This window comes from Rhinolophus ferrumequinum, chromosome 11 (genome assembly GCF_004115265.2).
Source record: "Rhinolophus ferrumequinum isolate MPI-CBG mRhiFer1 chromosome 11, mRhiFer1_v1.p, whole genome shotgun sequence".
NCBI lineage: Eukaryota > Metazoa > Chordata > Mammalia > Chiroptera > Rhinolophidae > Rhinolophus > Rhinolophus ferrumequinum.
In genome coordinates this window covers 9,108,306-9,134,247 of record NC_046294.1, presented here as the reverse complement: position 1 = coordinate 9,134,247, position 25,942 = coordinate 9,108,306, and the positions used below count along the sequence as shown (strand labels likewise).

Genomic DNA, 25,942 nt, shown 5'->3' with positions numbered 1-25,942 from the left:
AAAACCTCAAAAGTGTAACCGCGGATAAGGAAGGAGGCAGGGGGCTACTGAAATTTATTCTTTGAGCGCCACCCCCAGCAGCCACTGTAGAGCCTTCTGTGTAGTGAGAGCTCAGGAAATGTTTCTTGGATGCGGAGCTGTGGGGCCCCACAATGGTTTCTGGGCCTTGCTCACGACACATTTGTCTAGAATGCCCTCTTCCTCTCACATTTTCAGCTGACAAACTCCTCCTCATCCTCAAAGAGCCAACTCCAAAGTTATCTCCTCTGAGGCCTCTCGCCTCCCCTGAGCTCCCACAGCTCCTGTTGTATCGGAATCAACAGACCGTTATCTTCTCTAGTAGACTGAGGGTCACAGTCAACTCTTCCTGTGGTCGTTGCTGACACTCCAGTGCCCTTGCCAGCTGTTTGCAGACAGGAGGTGGAGTCGGTGGACCTGAGCCTAAAGCAGCATCGAGGGCATGGAGTGTTCAGACGTCCTGCTTCATTCTGGCTGTGCAGGGTCTCAGGAGGCAGCCTCCTGGAGCCCAGGCCCCATGCCTGTAGCCGTGGGTGATAGTAACTCCCCACGTCCCCTCTCCTTGTGCTCCTGGGTGAGGCCATCGACCTCCAGCAGCCTCTTCTTAGTGACATCCCACAAGTGTAGTTGCTACATCCAGCTGCTCCTGCTGGCACTCGCCCCTTGGCAGGGGCAGCTAAGCAGATTCGGGAGCTGAGGGGCGGCTGGCCTGCCAGTGGAGTTTCTCGGAGTGAGCCTGAGCTGACACGGGGATCGATGTCCTCACTCCAGGGCCCTAATGACCCAGCACAGCTTCCTCCTTCAGCCTGAATGACCATGCTGTGTAACCAGACACATGGGAAAACAGAGCAAAGGATGCTGCCTGCCCCCAAAGGGTCCCAAGCTTCAGGAAAGGGGGAAGCAGAGAGGGCTGGGGCAGCGAAGGAGGAAGTGGGTAAGTGGAAATTGGGGTGCCGTGCGTGGGAGGCTAGGGAGAACGACAGACTGGAACGGTTTCCCAAAGCTGCCTACGTATCAGAATTGCTTGGGGGATTTTCCTTTGTGTTATTTTCCTAGGAGATGGTGTATTTTCTTTCTCTACAGCTATAAATGAAATAGAAATCGATGGAACTATCTAAAAAACACCTGATCTGATTGATAGGGTTTATCAATCTCCCTGAGGTCCAGGTGAGCTGAGTGGGGGCCGGAGAGGCACCAGGCCAGGAGCGGTGATTGACAGTGTACTCAGTGAGGAGGACCCCAACTTGGGCAACTCAAGAGACCAGGGCTGTGTGGCCCACGGGGGCGGCAGTGAAAGATGCCAGACACTGCCATGTAGGATGGATCTCAAGGAGACACGACGTCTCGCTGATAATAGCCAAAGGGGGGGCTGAGGTGAACATCAGAAGCCTGGTCCCAAGGCATTATACAGGAGGTGCGGAGAGAAGCCTTCTGTCTATCTGGTTAAACCATAGACTCTTGTGCTCTGGAATTGGGACCCCTGGAAGCAAGGCCCTTGATTTCCAGTGTAGCCAGCATGCACGGGTCCAGGGACAGCTGCTGCAGCCTTGGGGCTAGATAGGAACACTGACAGGCAATAAAGAGCCGAGTTGTTGCCCCAGGTCTACCAAGTATTAGCTGGGTGATCGTCGGCTGCCTAGTTCATATCTCTCTTCGTCTCTCTTTCTTCATGTGATCAAAATAGAAATAATTACACCTCCCATGGAGCTTTGTTGGAAGGAGTAGCGGAGATAATGGAGGTGGAGGTGTTTGTTGGCTCCCTGCCCCTGGCATGTGGACCCAGCGTCTATCATCCCCCTGTCTGTGCTAATCATTAAGCCTCAGGAGGAGGTCTGTGTGCTTTGTGATTTGTAGGGGCAGGTGAGGTGGGAGTAGGGTGGTGGCCTACACCTTGAGCTCTGATGCCCGCACCCTCTCAGATGACACTGACAAAGGCCAGCCACCTGGTTTGGGTTCCCCCAAGCCACCGGTAATATGTCTGCTCCCGTACCTTGGCAGTTCTGCCCAGAAAAAGGCAGAGGTGTGCAGGCCCCGGGCACAAGCACAACATTCCTGCAGGGTGCAGGACGTCCGCATGCTTCCCAGCCTGGTGGGTGGCCTAATACTGACTGCCCTGAAACACTGGGCCCAGCCGGGGGATTCCAGAGGCAAAGAGGGTCTTAGGGACCTCATTGCTCTGATGAGGACCTGGCTATTCACAGAGGCACATTAGTGTCAGAGCCCGTGGTTGCAGGAAACCTCCTCCTTACTGAACTCCAGTCTGGCTGAAGGTCATCACAAGTTAGGGTTGGGGAGAGGGTGAACATTCTTTCTTGGAGGCTACATGCCCCATAACAGGGGAGAGTCGGGCCCAAACCTGGGGATCTGTAGTCTCTTACCAAATAAGCACGTGACCTCTCATCTCTTTAGCACAAAGGCAGTTTAGGGAACCTTCAGATAAGCAAAGAGTAGGAGTGGGGTGGAGGGGTAGGGGTGGCAATGCTCTTTCTGGGTTGGCACTTTTGGTGCCAGGTGAGGACAAAGTTCTGTCTGTTGGGTCCACTTTGAAAGATTCAAGCTAAGCCCGGAAAAATCTCATGTCAAAGATTGTGTGTGTGTTTCACTGGCATCATTTTGCTGCCCTCTGCATTGCCCTCCTGGACCCCAGCAACCTTGGGAGACCCATTTGCTCTTTCTGTCTGCAGCTTTGCAGCAGGAGTCGCAGGAAATGGCCCAGATCTCTGCAGCAGCCCTGGGGCCTCTCGGTAGAATCAAGTGCCACTGGCCTTGTGGAGAACCTGAGTGGGCACGTTGGCAGTGGAAGCATGTCGGCTGGGTGGGGGCCAGAGGCAGGCCTGGCCACATCCTGTCTGTTGGCTCAGAAAGGACAGTCCCGGAAGCGTCTGTGCCCAGATCACTTTGTCATCTTGTCTTTCCAGGGCCAAGGATTGCCTCATTCATCAAGGAGACTCCCAGACTGAAGATGGTCTTTCTTCCTGCCCTTCCACCACCACTCTTGTATTACAGGAAAATGCTCTTTGAGAGAGAAGGTCTTTTCCCTTTGGCGGCTCCCCAGGAGTCATCTGAGAGTAGGCCCCAAGAGAAAGATTTTGGAGCCAGGTAGTCCAGGAACCTGGGTCCTACCCCTCTTGGATGACCTTGAAGTAAGTCAATCTCTAGGGCGCATCTTACAAAATGAAGAGGAAGCCAACTGGCCTGGCTGACCCTTGATTTACACAGGAAGTTGTGTAAATCAAATGGGAAATTAGTGGAAGTGTGTTACAAAGTGTGACATACTATCCAAGTGGCAAGGACCCCACTGCCCCCATCTCTGGCTTGCTGCCAGTCTTCCCTGCCTGACACTTCTGCCAGTCTTCCTGGGCTCCTGCTGACCATCCGAATGGAGCAGTGGCAGCACTGCAAATGTAAGGAAGGCACACAGGACGCTCAAAGCTACTAGGTAAGAGAGCTTGTGTTCTCTTCCCAACTGCACTGCTACTCGAGTCTTCTCTGCCCGAGGAACGGCACCTCCATCGAGGTAGCCACATGAACCAGCAATCTGGATATCCACTCAAGGAGATTCTGAGGCCATGGTTTACTTTTTCTTCCACAGGGGCCAGCAGGAAGTGAGCTGAGCAGGGTCACTGATTTTCGGAGGCCCCCTAGGCTAAAGAGTTTGCAGGGGAAGAAACCCCAGAAACTGGGGGAAAAGATTAGGGGGTGAGGGGACTTCATTGCTCTTTAGCGAAGGAGGCGCTTGGAGAGGAAGGTGGCAGGGCACTCGATGGGGAGGGTCTGGGGGTGGGGCAGAGGCTTGTTTGGGTGAAGAAGAGGCAGAGTTACAGTGGACACACTCTGAGGTCGAGGGAATAAGGGATAAGGAACAAGGAGAGCAGATGGGAGGGACAGCCTGCCCCCCAACATGACAGAAAAGAACCACTTAAATCTTCAGGGCTTTGTTTGGGGAGGGCGAGGAACCAATACCTGGAACTGGTAGAGAAGTGGCCAGCATACCCTTCTCGGGTGCACTGGCCACCCACGGCGCCAGCAATGCTTGCCTGTGGATTGCATAGCCACATAGGACACACCTTGGCACGGCCTCTGCCTACTTCACCAGCCGCAGTCAGCGTGGACTGTGGTCCTCCAGGCCTGGCTTCCTTCCAACTCCTGACTGCCAAGCTCTCTTCCCATCAGGCCAGCTAGCCACCTCTCTCTAGAACATTCTTTTTATGTCTCTACGAATTTTCCTTTCTGACCATTTCATAGAAACAGAGCCATGCATATGGGCCTCATTTATGTTTTTTATTTATATTGAGGTGAAATTCACATCAATTTACCATTTTAAAGTGTACAATTTAGTGTCTTTTAGTACATTTACAATGCTGTGCGACAGCCACCTCTGTTTAGTTCCAAAACGTCTTCAGCACCCCAAAAGGAAACCACACACCCATTAAGCAGTCACAGTTTGCTTTCTGTCTCTACGAATTTTCTTTTCTGACTACTTCATAGAAACAGAGCCACGCATATGGGCCTTTTTGCGGCTGGCTTCCGTCACTCAGCAGGCTTTCAAGGTTCAGCCACGTAGGAGCGTTTCTCCATCCACACTTCTTCCCACTTTATGGCTGAATGACATCCCATGGTATGGACACACTGCATCCTGTTATCCATTTTGGACATTTGTGTTGTTTCCACCTTTTACTGCTATAAACATTCACGTACAGGTATTAGTTTGAATACCTATTTTCAATTCTTTGGAGACATTTTCCTAGAGTGAATGGCTGGGTCATATGGTACTTCTATACTTATCTTTTTGAGGAATCATTAATTTATTCTTGATGTCTTCCTAACCTCTGGATGTCTTAGCCCTGTACCATCCAATTAATTTATTCTTGGATGGCGACAGTAGTCGCCAGCCCCATGTGGTTATTTAAATTCAAATTAGTTAAAATTTCATAAAATTAAAGATTCAAATCCTCAGTCACATTAGTGACAATTCAAGTGCTCATGTGATGGATGGCTACTGAATTTCCATCATCCCAGAAAGTGCTACAGGACAGCGCTGGCCTACACTGTCAGATCCTCCCTGAGGGCAGGGACCAAATCTGTCTGGTTTATCACAATACACCCAATACCTAGGAAAGCGCCTTTCACATAGGATTGCTATTTTAGGAAGGGAGGGAGGGAAGGAAAGGAGGAGGAACAGTTGCTTTCAAAGTGATTCCTTCATTTGATCGTCTCAACAAAACTGTAAGGGAAGCAGGAAAAAATGACTTTGCCTCTTTTTGCAGATGAAGAACAGGCTGCAGGAGAGAAATATCATCCCCGGTGTCACAGAGCTGGTTCAGATCATGGCCCCAGACCCTCCCACTCTCTCCACCAGCCAGACCTTCAGTGGCTCCTGAGATGTCGGCACAGAATAGTGAGTAGACAGCCTGGGGGCTGGAAAACACCAGAAGCAGCAGACAAATCAGTCTGACTGTCACAGAATGAGGGCATTTCCCAACCGAAAAAGAATTTGAGTGGGAACTTATTCACTCTTTGTATTTTCTAGATGAGCAAAGAGGCCACCGGAAATTATGTGTGTGCGGGATTAGTTAAGAGGCAAAGAGGCTGGGTTGGGACCAACCAGCCCTTGGAGGGGTTGGAGGGCAGGGCTGTGGCTTTGGGGGAGTCACTGAACAGTTTACAGCAGAGACCAGTTTCAAGGTCCCTTCATAAGATCAGCCTGGTAGCATCCACAGCTGGACCAGAACAATCTGAGACTGAGGGAGAGACCAGTTGGAGAACACCTGTAACCTGAAGCAGGATGTGGGTGCCGAGGATGGATGAGAATCAGAGGAATCTGAATAGCATGAAAGAAAGAATATTGGGAGGGGACAAGCATGCTCACTGTGGAACTGGATACAGGGGTGAAGAAGAATGAGTTTCCCATTCAGCTAACTGTCCAGAACAGCTGCAGGCTTCTGACACCATTCTAGAAGCTGACAGAAGAGCAAGGACTTAGCTTAGTAGACCTAACCACTGTCTGCACCAGACCCCATAAATTCTCTCTTGAAATGACTGGGGGGCTGGGTGAGCTGGCAGCTTTTTAAGATGGTTCAGAGATCACAGTGAGCCAAGTAGCGTGACATATGGACAGATCAGGGCTTTGAAAGAGACCAACCTGAAGAACGGCAGGCAAGGGAATGGCTGAAGGCTCCTGTGACGCCTGTTTGCAGGGTGCTCAGGAGTTTGGGATTTGTCGTTACTAATAATGCCATGTGGGTATGGGGGACTATGAGCGAATTTCATTGGCTTGTTGCATGTATCTAAATAATGATAGGACTTTAGACCTTCTAGGTTACTGTATACAAACTTGTTTTTCATTGTCATACCCCTAAAAAGCCATTTTAGACATTTCCATCCAATCGTAACCCTTCTTAAAATTTTAATACCCCAGATAGCTGTTTATGTGCATCTGTGTTTATATATAAAAAGAGCAAGATTCATTTTTTGCAATTTTTGCTTCTCTGGGGGTGATCCTGCCCCACTGGGAATGCAAGCTGGAGATCAAAGTCTCCCCTAGTTGTTATGGGGCCCACAGAGATTTTCTCATACTTCTCACTCACATGGCCACTTTTGCGTCCTAAGAGAACTTGTCTTGCTCTCCCTGCTTTGCATGTACTGCAGAGGGCCCTGTGCTCCCAAGGTCACCTTCCCACACTCCCAAAGTAGCAAAAGCCTTGAGGAGCTAACCGCGCCAGGTTCCCTGCAGACCTCACCACCCCAAACCCTGCTGACGTCCCACAGAAAGGAGGTTTGTGCTCTTATCCCCTCTGTATCCTGTGTGTCTCCAGGCTGGAGGCAGCACTCACGCCCTTGTCTCAGAGATCTCCTGAAAACCCTGCACCTGAGGCTGACCTCGACACTGAGCAAGGCACTGCTGTCTCTCCAGCTGCATGTCTGACCCCAGAACTCCCGAAATGTGCTTCTTGAAGAGCCTTTTTATCAGCTATAGATCAGCAGTCACAGATGAATCCCAGCTCAGGCTCAGCTGCTCTTCACCATGGAGTGGAAAGTTTCCAGTACGCCGTTATTTGTGTAAGTCACCTTATCGTTCTGACTACAGTCCATTTCACAGATGAGAGACCTGAGAGCCGGCCGGTTCGGAACTGAAGCAAGGCCACAGAGTGAGTGGTTCCAAGGCCTATTTTCTTCAGAGCCTCCCCAGCAGTGCCTACATCCTGGAGAGCTTGGACCACGTCCATTCTCTCCGGGGCAGCATAGGCTCACTCAAAGGGTGGTCCTCACATCGGCACCTATACACGCCAAGGTAAGTATGGGAATTGAGAGTAAGCATTTGAAGTGTTTATAGCTATTTGATGGAGAAATTTTATGCCCACTAATTCTAACAATAAAAACTTCCAGCCGTGGATACTGGTTTGTTGTTGTTGTTGTTGCTTTTCGCTTTCAGTTTTCCAATGATTCATTTTTATTGTGTTTTGGAAAGTGTTGATCTGTGATGGGTTGGAACTATTTTTTTTTTTTTAAAGCTAGTCCTTCACCATTGATAGAGTGAGAAGCATGGTGTGGAGGCTGCATTAAATAATGTATACAACACGGAAGGTCTTTGACCTCAGGGTTAAAAACGGAAAAATAACTTGTAGTTGTTTGGCTGAACTAACAGGTAGACAGAGCTCAAAGGTCTCTCTTCCAGCCAGGGGAAGACACAGCCTCAAGGTCATCAAAGCCTGGCTCTAGGGAGGTCGTCCAGCCCCAAGGCGTGGCTTCCTGCTGCCCCACACTTACTTCTGGAGAGGACCTGGCTGCTCAGCCCAGCAATGGGGCCACAAAGCAGGACACCCCACTGCTCTGCTCAGACTAATCTTTTCCTCAAAGCTCTCCCTGGAGTTTTCACAAATGTTTAATAAGCCCCACACCAAGGACTCAACTTTGAATCAGGCTCTTCCCATAGGAGCCTACAGGTCTGGTGATGGGGGTAGATGTATATATAATGTATATATATAATTATATATATATAATATGATTATATATATTATATATAATATATATAATTATATATACATATATATAATTATATGTGTGTGTATATATATATATATATATATATATTCTATCATATATCATATATATGAAGTACTTTGGGAGCACAGAGCAGGGAACTTCTGACTTTGCCACAGTGGAAGCGACTCGAAAACTGAATCTTAAGGTCAAGTAGAAGTTGCAGGCAGACAAATTGGGAAGGGCACTCTGACCAGGAGATACGCATGGATCAAAAGTCAGGAGGATTGAAATGTCATGGCCATGCTTGGGAAACACTAAGCACTTCCACGTGGCTGTGGTTTGGACAGCTGCAGGGAGAAATGAGCCAGCAACGTGAGGTAGGCAGCAGATCGCACAAGGTCTTACGGGCTAGAATCCTGGCAGAATGATGAAGATGGCTGGACTCAGCAGTGCCTTGGGGAGGGGGCAGGAAATACATTTCAGAGATAAGTCGGGGTGGAGTTGAGCTAGAAGACCCGTGGGATCTTTTTGAGGGCGTGCGGGGGTGTAGGTTTGAATTCGGGGGCTCATAGCAATGGCAGACAAGGACGAGAATGCCTCTTCCTGACACCAGGTGTTGGGGTCAAGGGCAGGAGATGAGGAGAGGTACGACCAGATTGGCAGCCTCTTTTTATTCAGAGCAGACCTCTCCTATGGGCATGTAGGTCCTTTGTGTTTGCCCGTCTGCCGACACCAGTCCAGACAGGACTCCCAGATGACGCCAAAACCTGGCAGGCGATTCCTCCCAGTAGCCAGGACCAGCAATGGGCTTGCCTCTACTTGTGCTGCCCGACTGCCCGCTTAGCGAGACCACCTTGAAACGGGGGAGATGACACCTTTAACTTGAAGCAAGCTGCGCTTGGCCAAAGCAGTATCACAGGTTAGAAGGGAATTTGGAGATGATCTACTCAAAACCATTTCTTTGTAAGAAAGGAGAGCGCCAAGAGCTGCAAAGTGAGGACAACGAACTTGAGCCTATTTGAGCCTTTGTGGTGTTCTTCTTGCTATAGCACACCAGTCATCTGGTCGTCCCCTGATTGGCTTGGCCTCCAGCTAGAGACGGCTGAAGACATTAAATGGCAGTGTCAGGGCAGGGTATCGTCACCCCTGAGGGGTGGGACCCAGAGGTGAGGCATGCTGCTTCACTGGCACAGGGCAGGTCATCCGAGGTCCAAGCAGCTTTCGCCAGCACAGATGACTGGTGACTGCTGCATTTTAGTGGTACTTTATATATTTTACCTGGGATTGTCAGTTAATTTCAGTGAGAGGATAGATCTAAGCGCCTAGTCCACCCTATTAAAAACAGGAACCTCTCAGGTTCCTAACTACTGGGTGGCTTTTGGACAAGCCAATCTCTGGACTTGTTACCCTGTCCTAAAAGTAAGGCCAGGTAGTTAGCAGGCTCTCCTCCACTCCTAGTTATAGCACTCCTGTGCCCTGTCCCATCTGGGCTACACCTTGGGCTGTGTGCCCCCATGGGGCTCCTGCCTGAGAGCCCATGGCTGCACTCCTATGGCCAACCCCACTTGAGCCTGTCAAAGTTGGTCATGAACAAACTGACAGTGAACGTGGGAGGAGAGCCACTGAAGTACAGCAGCCGCATTCCTGCCCAGCTCTGCTGACTCCTGAAGGCCCCCCAGGAACACAGCCCTGGAATAGAAAACAAAAGACATCAACTCTAGTCCTGGCTCAGCCAGGCATCTATCAGCCGTAATGGCATCTATCTTATTTAACCTGCATCTATAACAAGTTGAAAATCCTTTTCCACCCATTATATCAAGTGATTGTCACAACAGCCCTTTGAGGTAAGCAGGATGTGTGTTTCTCTTTTTTACAAATGGGTGGGTTTTTTACAAATCAGAAGGGTTAAGTGAGTTGCCTGAAGTGATGCTAGTTTGGAAAGAGCTTGTACTTTGGAATTAGACCTGAAAGTCAAATTGCAGTTATGCCAATCACCTAACCTCACTTAGCTTTTGTGAGCTGTGCAACAGGACAATAAGGTCACGTCCACTTCTCAGTGTGTTCCCTCCTTTAGGTTACCCTGTATTTGAGCACTAGCAGTGAGACCTTCTTTGACCTTCTTTGAGAGTCAGCTGCATGGTGAACCAAAGGCCTCTGGAGGCGTGGAGGGGCTGGAGACTTGCCTGTGAAGGCCCCACCAGTGCCTACCCCAAGTGTATTGGAGCCTCCTAACCTCGGGTCTTTCCAAGTAAAGGGGAGAAGACCCATGTACAGCACAGGGTGAGGGCAGTCCAGGTTGGGAGATGTTTTGGAACTCTTAAGAGTCCATAAGCATCACACGTAAAAGCATGTGCAGGTTTAGTGGTGTTGGGTCAAGTTCTGCCATCTGTATTTGTCTTGGTCATTGCCAATAATTAGGTCATAGATGAAAGAGCACTGACCTTTGAGTCAGAAAGCCTGAATTCCGAGTCTTTTTCTGCCACTAATTTGCTACATGGCCTTGGTCAAGGCCTTTGCCCTTGCGGGGCCTTGGCCATTTGGTTGGTATAATGAGGCCTTACCAGATCTAAAGATAATGATATTAGGAAATAAGCATATGCACTTGAACTTAGTAAACTTGAAAGCAGAACCGAAGGTCTCCAGCGCAGCTCCTTCTCCCAGTGGAGGACTACGCGCTCCACTGACATTGCCTGCAATGGTGGACACTCAATAAATAGCTGTTGCGTGAATGAATGAACAGTTTTAGGTTTTTCCCCTTTATCATTCAGACACCCATTAAGGTAGTGCAATTTGATGGAAAGGACATGGGCTACCGAGTCAAGACAAATTCTATCTCTGCTTATAAGCTGTGGGACCTCGGGCAAGCTATTTAACCTCTCTGAGCCTCAGTGTCCTTACTGGTCTTCGCAGGATTGTGATGAGGATGAAAACAAATAATAGATTTAAAAGATGTAACACAGTGCTTAGTGAACAGTAAATGCTCAGGGAATGTGAATCATCTGTACTGATTGCCAAAAAAAATAAACATTGGCTGTGGCACCAAAGACCTGGCACTACTGATACAATACCAGTGGCAATAATAATAAATCCCTTACGGGGTTTATTAGGTTTTAGTTGTCAGGAGTTTTTAGTTTTTATTGTATTTATCTGATTTTATCTTCATAATACTGTAAGGTAGGTATTACCTCCATTTTACAGACGAGGAGCCTGAGGTTCAGAGAAATAAAATGACCTGGTCAAAGAAGGTCACACAACCCATAGGGGAAAGAGCTTGGACTAGAATCCAGGCTAATTCCCATATTCTCAGGGGTCTGGCTTGTGGTCCATCAAGCCATTGTCCCTCCCTGAGAGGGACACAGAGGGACACATTGTAAAAGTGCACGATGATCTTATCTGATGATCTTATCTGAATCTTATCTGAGATTCAAAAATCAGACACATTCCCCCAACCTGGGTTCCCTCAGTATGCCAGAGCGGACATCCGTTGTTCTTTCTTACCCTGGTTTCACACTGGATAGCCTGCCTTCTGTCTTATATGTATTTTGTGTTTAGTTCTCTTCTTCAGGTCACAAGGAGGCTCCTCTTGTGGTATTCTGGGATTTACTGAGCAAGTCTGATTTCCCCTCATCCTTCATTATTTCTTGTCCTTCTTTCAGTTTTCACTCGTAGAAACATCCCTCTTCACTGAGACATCCATCTCCTTAGTTATTAACTCCATGATCAGAACTACACGGATTTTGTACAAAAATAATTCCCCTCCCCCCAGTATCCTCTCTGATGACATCCCGTACATTTTTAGCCATTTGGTTTGGAGCCGAGGGCAGGGCCAATGTCTTCAGGAACATTATTAATATTTACATGCTTTCCTTCTTCGCCCCGTCCCTGCTTAATTCACTAGGCTACGAGAAGCCATGGGCAGAAGTCCCAGTAAGAACGGGGCTCAGCAAAATGACATCACAACAGTGTCTGCAATGGCTGAATGTTAGAACGCTCAACCAGGGCAGCAACGGAATAAAAGGATCAGATGGAAAACACTGTCAGAGATAGAATTTGTTGAGCACAACAACTCTTTTTGCAACGGTGGGAGACAAGAGAAGTAAAAGACGTTCTGAAATTCTGACACTGAGTGACAGGAAGAAGAGTGATGCCATTAATAGAAATGAAGAAGTTCACAGGAAGAGCTGATTTCTTTTTCACAGGAAGGGAAGATGACAAATTTGGTTTTGCACCAAAAGCAGTGAAGTTTACACCTGGATAGACGCATAGAACACATGTGCCGGGACCTGTCCCTTGACTCGAGGAGGTGACATTGAGTTTGAGGTGCTAGTGGGACATTCAGCTTTGCCCGAGTAGGAGGTGAGTCGATGTAGATTCGAGATAGAGTCATCCCAAATGCCGTCCCTAAAGGAGAAAATATTGAGTGAGCCAAGGGCTACGAACATTCAGGGGGAGGAGGAGGAGAAAGAAATGGAGACACAAAAGGGGTGGCCCAACAGTAGAATCAGATTGGGTACCATCAAAGGACCAAGGGAGCATGGCATTCTAAGAGGAAGAGATGTTGGCTTGCCAGATGCCTCTAAGAAGTCCGAGAAGGTGCAACTGGATTTGATATTGATATTTCAGAGAAGGTTCTAGAAGGCTTAATAGGAGCAGGATCTGGAAGTCAGTCTACTTTGCATTCTAAGAACTCGGTATTTCTGCTGGTTGAGGGCTGGACCTGACCTGTTATCTCCCTGACCATCTGTTTCCTCACCTGCAAAAATGAAGTAACGATACCTACTTTTGGCTACGATGTGCGGGGTGAGGTCAGGAGGGGGAAGGATAAGAACCACCGTCTACTGAATCCTTACTCTGTAGGCATTGTCCACTATTTGAGAGTCCTGTGCACACCCTAACCTGTCAGAATTGGAGAATACTGTAATGGTCGGAGAAATGAATGGGACACAGAAAGTGGACCCAGAGAGGATTGACTACTCATTCACAAAATTCGGCAATAAACAGACTATGAAAAATAGGGAACATGACTTGAGAAAAAGTCAACTTTGAAGAGTTTTTTAAAGATTAGGAGTGACTTGGACATATTTATCAACCAAGGAATGGAAGAGACAGAAGGAGCCAGGAAAAGTGGTCTGCTTTGGCCAGCTAGTCCTCTGACTGTAAGGTGCTTTGTCAGAATCACACAAGATTGGACAATAAAGTTCATGGACTCATCCTAGAAAAAGTGCTACATACCTCGTTGCTGAATATCACTACAGTCACCTTCCAAGTACTCCCCTTGGGAAGCTATGCACCGATGCCAGTGCCCAGTCCACCCTTCAAAGCAATTCTGGAACTCTCTCTGGAATGGCCATCAGAGCTGTTGGCGTATTACCCTTGATGTCCTGAATGTCATCAAAATGTCTTCCTTTCAATATTTCCTTTATCTTCCGGTAAAGAAAGAAATCTTTAGGGGCCAGGCCAGGTGAATAGGGAGGGTGTTCCGATACAGTTATTTGTTTACTGGCTAAAAACTCCCTCACAGACAGTGCCCTGTGAGCTGGTGCATTGTCGTGAAGCAAGAGCCATGAATTGTTGGCGAAAAGTTCAGGTCGTCTAACTTTTTCACGCAGCCTTTACAGCACTTACAAATAGTACACTTGGTTAACCGTTTGTCCAGTTGGTACAAATTCATAATGAATAAGCCCTTTGATATCAAACAAAGATTAGCACCGTCATTGCAACAAGTTCACGAACTTAATTGTCAGACCTCTATTCCCTCTTTGGGTGTCTTTCACTTTCCCTCTCCTTCTGATTAACCAGTCTCTCTGCTTCTGTGACCCTGCCAGTCTACCAGCAGACATCAGAGACTCCTTGTTAGGTATGATGGAAAGCCCCTTCAGCTGTTCTGTGGGGACTGGTGGCACAGACTCCACCCTCCAGGCTGTCTTTCCACTCTGCCCAACCTTTCACCCACTTGGCTAGCTGAGATGTGGGCTCTAAGTCACCCAGCTGGTCTCTTTTGTCTCTGATAAAGTGCAATGATGGCAACTAGTTCCTGGTAAGATCCCCGGGAAGCCGCAGTCCTTGGTACTGCTGTAGATAGTGGGGAGGGATTCTGTGGGGCAGGAGGAGGCCATGGGAACCTCGTCCCTCTCTGAGATCACCCTTTTCCTAAGTGACTCTGGGGTCAGCTGGATACCATGGGGTTTTCTCTAAGGGAACAGTCTCATCAGTCCATCCTAGTAGTGAGAGCAATAAATAAGAGAGCAGGAATAGGGCAGATGGGGGCAAGGCAGTGTGTACTGTGGGCTCTAGCCTTCTAAAGTTCTGTCTAGTTCAGGCCCCCTCCTGTTCTCTCTCGAGCGCTGCAGTGGCCACTGGACTGATCTTGGTGCTTCCACGGCATCTCCCTATATCCCATTCCAGCTTCAGTATGCCTCGAGTTCTCTTTCTACACCACAGATCTAGTCATAGCACATTCCAGCTTTATGAATTCTCCCCCCAACACCAGGATAAAGTCCTCCATCCTTACCCACAGCACATGAGGCTTTTCCCAATTGGAACCGTGCACACAGCAGGTTTCACCAGAACCCTCCCTGGAGCCATTCTTTGATGTTTTGTTTTTTTTTATTCATTCATTCATTTGTGTCTGCATCAAATGTTTTTCAGGTCACACTCTGGGTAGTGCTATGTTGAAATCTGCTGGGAACCCCACACCCTGGCCGGTCCACACTTCTTACCCACTCCCAACATGCTTGCTGCCTTTTAGGGCCTTCTCACCTGCCCTTTTCTCAGCCCGTGAGGCCCCTCCATGAGATTCCCCGGGGTCTCTCTTTAAGATAGCACTTCTTTCTCCCAGCTCCAGGACCTTTGGAATTTTTTCATTAAGGTTATCGATGTATTGTGTTAATCCCTTTTGAAAAAAAAATCACAATCTCGGTTCCTGTTTCAGTAAACGTTGAACAGGCATAACAGTCAGTGTGCTTTCCCTAGTGCTTGCTTCATCTTCTTATCGTGTGAGCAAGGCTTTTGGTTTGGATGTCTGTGCCCACTCTTCAAAGCCAGAGGCCTTGTTCTCTTCCTGCCTGGAGTGTGTGGCATGAATGAAGGACGGACTGACAGCACCACGAAGACAGTGCCATAGAGGAGGCCAACCACTGTGGGAACGGGATGAAAGGGATCTCGGGTGTCCTCCCCCACTGTCCCCTTCTCCACCAGTTGGCCAGAGTGAGCTTCCTACTCCACACCCCCTGCATTCCCAGCAAAGTTTCTACCATGGTTCCTTTCCACTGACCTCATTAGGAGAGAGGCAGTGTGGTGTCTGGACAGGGCCCAGTTGTGCCACTTGCTGCTAACCTTGCGCTTCTGGTCATTTCACCTTTCTTAAACCTGTCTCTCCATGTTCATATATAACAATATGGATCGTTTACCTTACAGGGTTTGGTAAGGAGCTGATGAGGAAAGTGTGTCATTCAGGGACCTGGAAATCATCCCATGGAAATCTGAAGGCCCCTTATTAACTCCTGATTCTCGAGGTTTTTCTGCCCCCTCCCCACCTCCCTCTGTTCATCCTTACTTCCCACTTGTCCGCAGTCAGCCGTCCGGACCAGGTCTCTTGACCAGCCTTTTCCTCTGGGCTCTGATTCGAAGTAGCTCCATCTAGCTGGTCTGGGGGCCTGCCGCTCCCCCTATCCTTCTGATACCCCCATCTTTATTTCCTGGAGTCTGTACACCCCCACTGCTCAATTAATCGTGTGTAGTCCTGTAATGCTCCCATGTTACGTCTCCCAACTAGGGTATGAGCCTGCTGAGTCCAGGGCAATGACCGTGTCTTGTTCATCGCTGCCGCCCCCCTCCCCCCGCCCCAAGGCTCAGCACAAGGAAGCAGAGCCGAGTTCTTTTCTAAGATCTGATTACAGGGTTCAGAGCCCTAAATGTGCCCGAGGCCAGCTCGTTCCTCCAGGGAGGCTGCAGGAAGGCGCCAATGTGGAGAGCGCGGACAATGTGGAGGTATTGGAGTCCCGATCCCAGCGTGCTGGGGAAGGGCGTCACCTAGCCAAGCCAGTACCGGAGTGCAGCTGGCCAGCCTGGAGGCTCGACACCGCCCATCAGCCTGCGGGCCCCCACCGCGCCGCACCGCGCGGCGGAGCTCTCTTTGTGCGGGCATCAGGTGCAACAGCCGGGGGCGCGCCGCGGAGCGCGCGGAGCCGAGCAGCCGCCCCCGCGCACCGCCTGGCTCCTCAGGGATCTCCCGCGCCCCGGGCGGGGGCGGGAGGAGGGAGGAGGTCCGACACGTAGCGGGCCTTATGGCAGGGCTAGAATCCGCGCCGCCAGGCGGGCGGGGGAGCCGGGGATCGCCGCTCCTGCCCGCTGGCCTTCGAAAGATCCTCCTGGGCCAATGGCAGGCGGGGCGACGTGCCCGGATTGGTGCAGACGCTCTGCTGATCACTGTGGAAACCCGGGCGGCGGGGAACGCGGGAGGATGCGGAGCTGGGGGCGGGGGGAGTCCGAGGGGAGGGCGGAGGAGGTGTCTGGGCTCTGAGCACCCGAGAGTTTTTACTGGTGGCAAAAGTCCATCGCAGGCTGGCGGGCGGAGGGCGGGGCGGAAGAAGGGGACTGCTTGGGGACACTGGGAAGCCAGGGATATTCCTAGGGCTATTTGGCTGGGATACTCCTGAGCAAAGGCGAGGCGGCTGGGGGGAGGAGGCGCGGTGGGAGGAGGAATAGGAGAAGACAAAAGCCGAAGGCGTGGAGGGCCCGGCCTCACACTCGGGCAGCGGGTGCCGGGAGGCCGCAGCACACCGGGATCCCGGTCAGCAGGCAGCATGGGGAAGGGGGGGAACCAGGGCGAGGGGGCTACCGAGCGCGAGGCGCCGATGCCCACCTTCAGCTGGGAGGAGATTCAGAAGCATAACCTGCGCACCGACCAGTGGCTCGTCATCGATCGCAAGGTCTACAACATCACCAAATGGTCCAGTCGGCACCCGGGGGGCCACCGGGTCATCGGGCACTACGCAGGGGAAGATGCTACGGTAAGGGTCTGAGGGTTCTCCCACCACCTTTCTCCGCTGCGGGCGTGAGTCAGGAGCCATGGGTCCCAGGGCGCCAAACCTCCAGCGATGAATGGAGCTTGGGGCGCCCAGGAGAGAAGGAAAGTGTCTACTGCGCTCATCCCCTGCCCCGAATCCTCGTCCCATGGGACAGCTGGGCCAACCTGCCATGGGTGTCGGATTTTGGACCCAGGGAAGCAGCGCTGCGGTGGAGATCCGAGCGGTGGAGAACCGTACAGGATCTACCGCGCGCACAGGGACTCACGCGTTCGTTTCTTCCGCCGGGTTCACCCGACGCCAAGGACGCCCAAAGGGGGCGCTCGGGCCCTAGGGCTTTGGCGCCTCTAGCGAGGAAGATGGCGTCTCCTGGGCACTGAGGAAAGGAGCAGGAAAGGAACCAGGTGTGGGACTCGGAGCGCGTCCCTCACTCTCCAGCCAGACTAGGGGGCGGGGGAAGAAAGCTCGTCCTCGGCCCTGGCTAGCTCCTACCTGGAGTGTGGTCTAAGGAGATCCGCAACGGCTGCTGAGGGGAGACCGCTTGGCACCTCCTGTTCCCACGCCCTCAAAGACTCCCAGGACCCACCCCCAAGGGTCAGTCTTCTTGGGGACCCGGGTGGGGAACTGGTGGAAGGCGAAAGGGCTGGAGTTTGCAAAGCCCAGGTCGAGAGGCGCCGTGAGCCGCGTGGATTTAGCAGCACTAGGCTGGCTTGGCAACAGGTCCAGCTGCAGCCGAGGTTACTCTGGGACGTTCTGCTCAATGGTCCTCTGTTTTAAATCCGGCCAGGAATGCCCTTCCTTCATCTTGCTCAGCCTCTATCCTAGAAGCTTACTGCCTCCTAAGATCAGACTTTTAGGGAATGAAATGTACAAACTGGGGATATAGTTGAATAATGGTCGAGTGAGCCACTGGACCCTCCCCCCCCCCACACACACACACTGTCTGGGACCAGATTGGACAAAGGCCTTGGGAAGTACAGGGTGTATAGGAAGAGGACTTGGAAGAGATGCAGGAACAGGCTAGGAATCAAGAGAGGGTTTTTTTAAGCTTTTGAGCAAGTGGCTTTGCCCCTTGGGGCATGGACTTCTTGGGGGGTTAGGGGCATGGACTTCTTAGTCTGAGTTTGGGAAGTGACAGTATTTATGGGCCTTGCAAGTTTGAGGAGGGACTGATCCGCAGAGGTCACATCCCCTGCAGCACTTCAGTGCACTGCTAGGAGCCAATCACCATGCAGTCATCCTCACTAGAGGCTAGAAGTCTAGGAAGACCTTGGGACAATTCAGAGCCCCAGCAGGGAATTTTCCTGTTTCTGAAAAAGAAAAGACCCATCAGTCTGGACTGCCTCTTCCCTAGAAGGACGACCTATTGAAGAGCAAGGGTAATTGCCATTTGAGCCTTCTGCAGAAGTTAGAATTTGGCCTTGCCCGTCAGAATAAAAGTTGTTTAATTTTTACAGCTCACAAAACACATTAATACCTGTTACCTCATTTATCAGAGCCTGGGATCTGCCCTGCAGGCATCTCTCATTGCTCTTAGGTTTAAAAACTTGCTCAAGCAGTAGCCCTTGGGCCTAAACTCAGAATGTCATCACAGTCCTCCCAGCCCACCTTCCTTCTTTTATCCCTCCCTCCCTGCACTCCTATTCCACCTCGGATTATTTCCCATCTGGTCTTCTGGAGCTTCTCTGGTCTTTGCTGTGGGCAAAATGAATCCTCACCCATGTCCCAAGAGTGTATCTGCTCTTTTCACAGTAGAATCTAACCACTGCAGAACTTTCCCCACTGAGGACTTTTAATCTTTAAACTACTATTTCATCACACATTTATTCAGCATCTCCCTGGCTCTGAGCTGGGCCCAGGCACAAAGATGAATAATCCACAGTGACCACATCTGCTGGGTTTGCTTCTCTCGTTCCTCTCAAACTTGAACTTGAATCCGGACCTGTTGCCTCTAGACACCAGCTCCCCCACACCCCTGTCCCCATTCCCACCTTGTCTTGTCACTTTCCTGTCCCGTCTTCATCAGTGGCCTCTTAGAACACAAAGAAGAGGTCAGGATTCATTCCATCTTTTAACCTGCTCCTACACTATTCGCATGAAAAGGCAATAGATTGGAAGTGGAATGGATCTCTGTCCTCCTTTAGACAGGGCAGAAGGGGTCACGGTGTTCAGAGGCGGAGGACCTGGTTTTGAGTCCCAGCCTTATGAATTCCTAGGCCAGGCACTTCCCCTGACTTCCCTTTCCAGGCCTATGAAATGGGAAGGTTATCAGGATCAAATGGGCTGCGCGTGAGGTCCTTGTTTAAACTTCAGAATGCCCTCTGCACGGGTGATTCCTGTTTGTCCCTTAGCCTCGTGTGCACGTTCCCAGCACACATAGTAGGGAGTTCAGTAAATAGGAAAAGGAGTGTGTATAAGGGGATCCTAACTGACCCCATTTTTGCCAAAGGAAAAGGCATTGACTGCACATGAAATGTCCTCCTCCGGTTGTGCCTGGAGGGCAGCTCCACCCGGTCAGCTAGCTCTGCGGAGGAGCAGTCACTGGGGAGATCCATATCCACCCCCAGAGTCCCCGGTATCTTACTGAGATGCCAGAGAGGCCGAGTCCCGTTTCCCACTGCAATCCCATCATGCCCAGGTAGCATGTGCCTGGCATCAGCAGGGACACTTACCAAGGGCTCTTAGGGCACAGAGCCCTGCCCCACGGTCCTCCGTTCCTTCCCTTGGAGAGAACAGGGCACAGGGGCTTCCTGTACTGTCTGCATCTCTGTGCAGCAGAAAGGAAGTCAGATACCCTGTCTCCAGCTGAGAACTCTGGGTCCCTCCTCAGCTTCTCCCTCCCTGCCCACGTGTTCCACAGAGTCCCGGTGCCCAGGGCTGCTGCCTGCAGCATTGCATGCCCAGAGTTGGCTCCTCTCGCACTTCTCGGGTCCTGGGCTAAGTGTGAAGCTGGATTAGAGACCAGCCTTGCTCTGCAGAGAAGGTGGACAGAGCCAGGAACAAATCACGGCACCTGATCCTCAGTGCAGTGGGAGGAGCTGTGAGCTGTACCTGGAGCAGGGCGGGGGCAGGTAAGTCTTGCAGAAGTCGGCTGGTGTCGGAGCTGGGCAATGGCAGAAGCAGGAACTGTGCAGTCCAGGAAGTGTGACATACACATGTCTTCCATTGTGGAACATGGATGTTCTGGCAGCATGACCTCCCTGCCCTACCCCACCCCCAACACACACCTACCTTACTGGGGGCAGGTTCCTCTCCCTTCTCTCAATAGGTTTGCTACTCCTTTCTCTTCACCTGTGTCCTGGGCCTGCTTCCTGAGGAGTCCGGCTTCTTTCCCTGCCAGATGAGAATAGAGCCTGCTTCCAAGTTTTGTTCCAAAAATCAATGTTTGGGTTGGCCCTGTCTTGCTTAGCCCCACAGAGTGTCTTGTACCAGCAGGTACTTCTGTAATGGAACAGCTATTGGGAACCTTCTGCAAGTGTGTGCAGCACATCTGTGACACTTTGAAGGAGAGACACAGTGATCAAATCACAGGGAGGAAGAGGCTCATTTTGATTGAGGACTGTGTATTAACAGTGGAAAACTAGAGTTAGGAACACCTGGAGTGTGACGAAAGGAAAGTAGCTTTGTCTCTCTGTCTCCTCATCTGTAAAACAGGACCTGCCTCAGAGTTTGGTAAAGATTAGTGGCTTCTGTACATAAAGTCCATGGCTTAGTGGCTGGCCCACACAATCTCAGCATGCGGCCTCCCTACCAACCAATAATGTGTAGGTGTTGGAGAAGGTGAGGGGTTCTGGTGTTCCAGAAGCCTAACCCAAGTTGTGCAAAATGGCGGAAGAAGAGTCTGAACATGGTCGCAGAGTGGGAAGTTCTCTTGGGGGGAGGGGGTACGCAGCCGTGGGGTCCTGGGTTCCCACATTCACTTGTGAGCCCTCCTGTTAGGCACTGTTGTAGGCCCTGGGGTTATTGCAGCAAACGAGACAGGTGCGGCCTTTCGGAGCTTATATTCTCATGGATACAGATAATGGAGAAGTGAGTACAGGCTGTTCCCGACTTACAATGATTTGACTTATAAGTATTCAACTTTACGATTAATGTGAAAGAGGTGTTAGATGATTTGCCCAACTGTAGGCTAATGTGTGTTCTGAGCACGTTTAAGGTGGACTAGGCTAAGCAAAGATGTTTGGTAGATTAGGTGTGTTAAATGCATTTTCGACTTCTGATATTTTCAACCTACGATAGGGTTTATTGGGACATAACTCCCTCCTAAGTCAAGGAGCATCTGTACGTGATAATAGCTTCTGATGTTGATAACTGCTCTGAAGATAAAACAGGACAGTGTCCCAGAAAAAGTGTGGGGCTGGAGCGTGGCTGTAGGATGGTTGGGAAAAGCCTTTCTGAGGTGTGTCCCAAATGGAGCTGGCCACGGGCCGCTATGGGTGCAGGCCTCCAGGCAGAGGGAAGAGACGTGCAGAGGCCCTGGTGTGGGAACACGCTCAGTGGACCCAATGGCAGTTCCCACCAGGCCTGCTCAGAAAGCTGCTGGATCCAGCAGGGGCAACTAGACAAGCTAACAGTGCTTGGCATTCTAAACGTGCAGGAGGCTGGGGCACGTGGGGAAGCAGTTCCTGAGTCGGGGAACCTATTTGATTCTGGCCCTGCCACTTGGAACACAGGATGTCATCTTCCTGAGCTCCCGTGTCTTCATCTGCTAAGCAGGGCTAGAGGCGTCAGGGAGGTAACACGACGCTTGGGTCGGCTTCCCCTGGCCTCAGGGAGGGGAGGCCGCCTGAGAGCTCCACGAGGTTCCCAGCTCCGGAGATATGACCTGGATTGGTGGGGGGCGGTGGGAGCTGGATGTGGGGCGAGGCGCTTGCAGACTACTGTGTTGAACTCTACCTCTCTATGAAGAGTAGAGCGTAATCATTTCATTGTCAGACACAACAGTTGTGCTCAGGAAGCTGTCTTACCAAGGATTTCCTGTTCATTTCTCAAACGCCATGGTCTGATGTGAGGACCAAGGAAAGGGCTCTTTTAGGCTCTGACTTGGTAAGGCAGCTCTGCTCACCACTATACCAACACTCTGGGCCCTGACTTGGGAAGCCTCTGCTGAGCCTTCCCCAGGGCCTTTGCACATCAGAACTGGGAGGGTCCTCACTACAAAGCAGGCTGAGGCAGGGCGGGGACAGCTGGCCCAGAGCGAGCAGGACTGGACTCCAGGCCTTCTTACAGCCTGCCCAGGGCCCCTGGAATAGCTGCACGTCTCTTCTCTGAAAACAGACTCCATCTAATCCTCCGCTACCATCCCTTTTCTGTTCAGCTAGGGGTGCACAGACCTTTTTTAAAAAAAAACTCTAGGCCCAGTTTTCCTCTGCACAAAGTGTTGCTTTGTAAGTCTATTCTAGACACAAATAGAACAAAGACCAGGCAGAAGGACTTGGTGCCAGTAAGGAAACGGGAGTAGACTGGCAATTACCATGTTGAGATACTTCGGTGGGGTGTGGGGGGCGAATGAAAACATTTTTATTCGCTGTCAGCATTTCCCCCTTCCCTCCCGCATTTTCTTAATTTTGAAAATTTGCAAACATACAGAAATGGTGAAAGAATAAATGAACACCAGTATATCCTCCACCCAATTCACTGCTCTTAACGTTTTGTCACATTTGCACTCTCCCTCTTTACGCGTATGCATTTTTCTTTTGCCAAATCATATGAAAATAAGTTGTATCATTACACCACTTCCTCCCTAAATTCTTCACCATCTTCTAAGAAGTGGGACATTGTCTAATATAATCACAATACCTTAGTCACATTTAAGAAAATTAATAGTAATTCTTTAATATGATCCAGTCCATATTCAAATTTTCTTATTCAAGCCAAAAAAAAAATGTCTTGTATAACTGCTGAGGTTTTCCCTCTCCAAAAGGGAGCCTTTCAACTTGAACATTGCAGTTTTTATACCTTTTCTAAAATCTCTTTTTCAGTCTCTTTTAATCTAGACATTAAACACGCACACGCACACGCCCTCACTGTTTTTCCTGATTGTTTCTCATGGTGTTGGGTTTTTTTTTTTTTTTAAAGATTTTATTGGGGAAGGGGAACAGGACTTTATTGGGGGACAGTGTGTACTTCCAGGCCTTTTTTTTTTTTTCCAAGTCAAGTTGTTGTCCTTTCAATCTTAGTTGTGGAGGGCGCAGCTCAGCTCCAGGTCCAGTTGCTGTTTTCTAGTTGCAGGGGGCGCAGCCCACCATCCCTTGCGGAAGTCGAACCGGCAACCTTGTGGTTGAGAGGATGCGCTCCAAACAACTGAGCCGTCTGGGAGCTCAGCAGCAGCTCAGCTCCAGGTGCCGTGTTCAATCTTAGTTGCAGGGGGCGGAGCCCACCATCCCTTGTGGGACTCGAGGAATTGAACTGGCAACCTTGTAGTTGAGAGCCCACTGGCCCATGTGGGAATCGAACCGGCAGCCTTCGGAGTTAGGAGCATGGAGCTCTAACCACCTGAGCCACCGGGCTGGCCCCTCTCATGGTGTTGTTTTGTTAAAGGAGAAGACCCTTCTTGGTGCGGTGTCCAAGTTCTTGGCATCTCGAGCAAAGAATTGAACGAGACACAGAAATACAGTGGTGAAAGAGCAGTTTATTAGAAATGAAAGTACACTCCAAAGAGATAGGAGTGGGCCCGAGCACAAAGGAGTGACTCAAAAGGCACTGACTGCCGAGAGGACTTGTAGTTTTTATTTCCTTCTCTTGTAGAGTGGGCTACTCCTCTCTAATGGTGGGGCTGTTTCATTGATACTTGTGATTGACGATGGCTAATGGTTATGGTAAACAAAGGAAAGTTTGGGCTGAGAGGAGAGGGCTTTTGGGCGGTTATTTTCCCCAGACCAAGTTGGACATGCAAGAACATTACCTGATGTATCCAGACATCTCAGAGACCCAATTCCTGCTCTAACTGCCTGCCTTCTGCCCTCCTTGAGGGACGTGATCCCCATAAGTCTCTTTGGGAGGTTGAGGGACAGGAGATCTCTTCTGTATCTGCTTCCTGCCGAATGTGGCCGTTGTCCCTACTTATTGGGGATTCAAGGGACTCGCACCCTATTTGATATTAGATAAGGGGAAGGGGGTCTCAAGACCCTCCTGGAGGACCACGTTGACCTCTGTGGTTGGGATGTACTTGGAAGTCTTGGTGGGCATCACTTGTATCCTAACAGCCCCTAGATGAGAAGAGGTAGATTTTAGTTAATAAAAAGTGTTGGCCCAAGAAGCAGGACTCAAAGTTATTGACACAGGGTGACTGCATGATGAAAAATTTGTTTAGCTTCATGGAGCCTGTGGCCTTTCTTCTGCTTTAACTGGTCATTAAATTATTATTCACCCGGGAGCGAGGCCTGGAAAGAATGCTGTGACTACAATCAACAAGCATAAATCACAAGCTTTCGAGTAATTATCTAAAGCAGGGGGTAGGAGACTTCTATGACTCAGGTTAAAAACAATCTATTATTTATGATTAAGAAACTGATTTGAAAAATGATTACAACCTGGGGCTAGGGAGCTGAGACACTAGGGAAAAAGAGACTTAAAGTTTTTATTGTGAGGGGGCTCTGTCGTATCAATTTGCCTTTTCCTCTGTCCTAACAATGTCGCAAAGTTGGTTTGACACAGGCTAAACATTGTTTACCACTGGGACATCATACTGTAGTCCATCGGGGACCTGGTATCAGCTCATCTCCAGCAGAGATGCTGTATTTATGATGAAATAATTTATGTAATACACATAATACATATAGAAAGAAACTGGAAGGCAATACGCTAAAATATTAGCAATGGTGGCCACTCTCTGGGTATTTATTTTCCTCTTTGTTCTTCCGTATATTTTCTAAATTTGCCAAAACTATACACTTACCTTTAAAATCAGAAAAAGATCAAATTACTTTTTAAAAATTTTAAAAGCAATACGGAAATTTGTAAAGTAATGAAAGTTTGTAAAGTAATGAAAATAAAGCAAGCCATCATGCCACCACCTTACTATTAATAGTCTAGAACCATCCATAAGATTTTTTTCATAATTTTTGTAATTAATTTCATATTTTTTCAAATTATGAAAAAACTTTTTTCAGAAATGCTTTTTACCTAATGCTGCATTTGTTTTTGGTTTACCATGATCTCCTAAGCAGTTTCCATGCCCTGGTAGTCTCCAGCCTTGTTCCTTTCGTCGATTGCCAAGTGCCAGTGTGGTGGGTGGTACACTTTGCCAGGTCCCAGGGACCCAGCAGAGGAGTCCGCAAAGGCCAGGTCTTTCCCGGGCCCTGCCCAGTCTGCTGCCCAGGCCGCAGCCGAGCGATGCATCTCCCTGGAGGGGTGCATTTTTCTGATTTGCTCAGAGGCAGCTGGAACATCCACGCACACACCTTTGGCGAGCTCAGCGGCTCCTTGTCGGGCAGACACAGGTGGCACCACCGTGGGAGCCATGCACTGAGGGACCTGCCCGGAGATGAGGGCTGAGAGAGCATTTGGGCCCGCTCCTGGCAGGCCCTGATGGTGCCCAAGTGGGAGGCACACAGAGGTTCTGCTGACGAGCCCTGCCCTCCCTGGGCCAAGGCGCAGGCTGAGGTCGAGGTCACCAAGTCTCCACCTCCCCGTCTGCTTCCCAGGATGCCTTCCGCGCCTTCCACCGCGACCAGGATTTCGTGCGCAAGTTCCTGAAGCCCCTGCTGGTCGGCGAACTGGCCCCAGAGGAGCCCAGCCAGGACCGAGGCAAAAACGTGAGTCAGACACAGACCCGACCAAGAAATGAGGGAAGGGTTTGCTGCAGGGGGAACTATCACCTGGGGTCAGGGAGGACTCAGAACCTCTGCAGCCAGCCTCACCCCTTGCTGCCAACTTGGGCTGGCCTCCCACTTGGAGTAATTCATTCCCAGCCT

The 25,942-nt window shown here is 50.1% G+C and overlaps 1 protein-coding gene across 1 annotated transcript in view; it reads left to right on the top strand.

The window, feature by feature from the left end:
* The first annotated feature begins 16,629 nt into the window (after positions 1 to 16,629).
* FADS2 (fatty acid desaturase 2) overlaps positions 16,630 to 25,942 on the top strand; it is a 32,697-nt gene continuing 23,384 nt past the window's right edge. The window contains exons 1-2 of the mRNA XM_033120401.1: positions 16,630 to 17,012; positions 25,673 to 25,783. Of these exons, the coding sequence (XP_032976292.1) occupies positions 16,806 to 17,012; positions 25,673 to 25,783 (318 nt within the window). The 5' untranslated portion in view covers positions 16,630 to 16,805. The remainder of the gene's footprint in view (positions 17,013 to 25,672; positions 25,784 to 25,942) is intronic.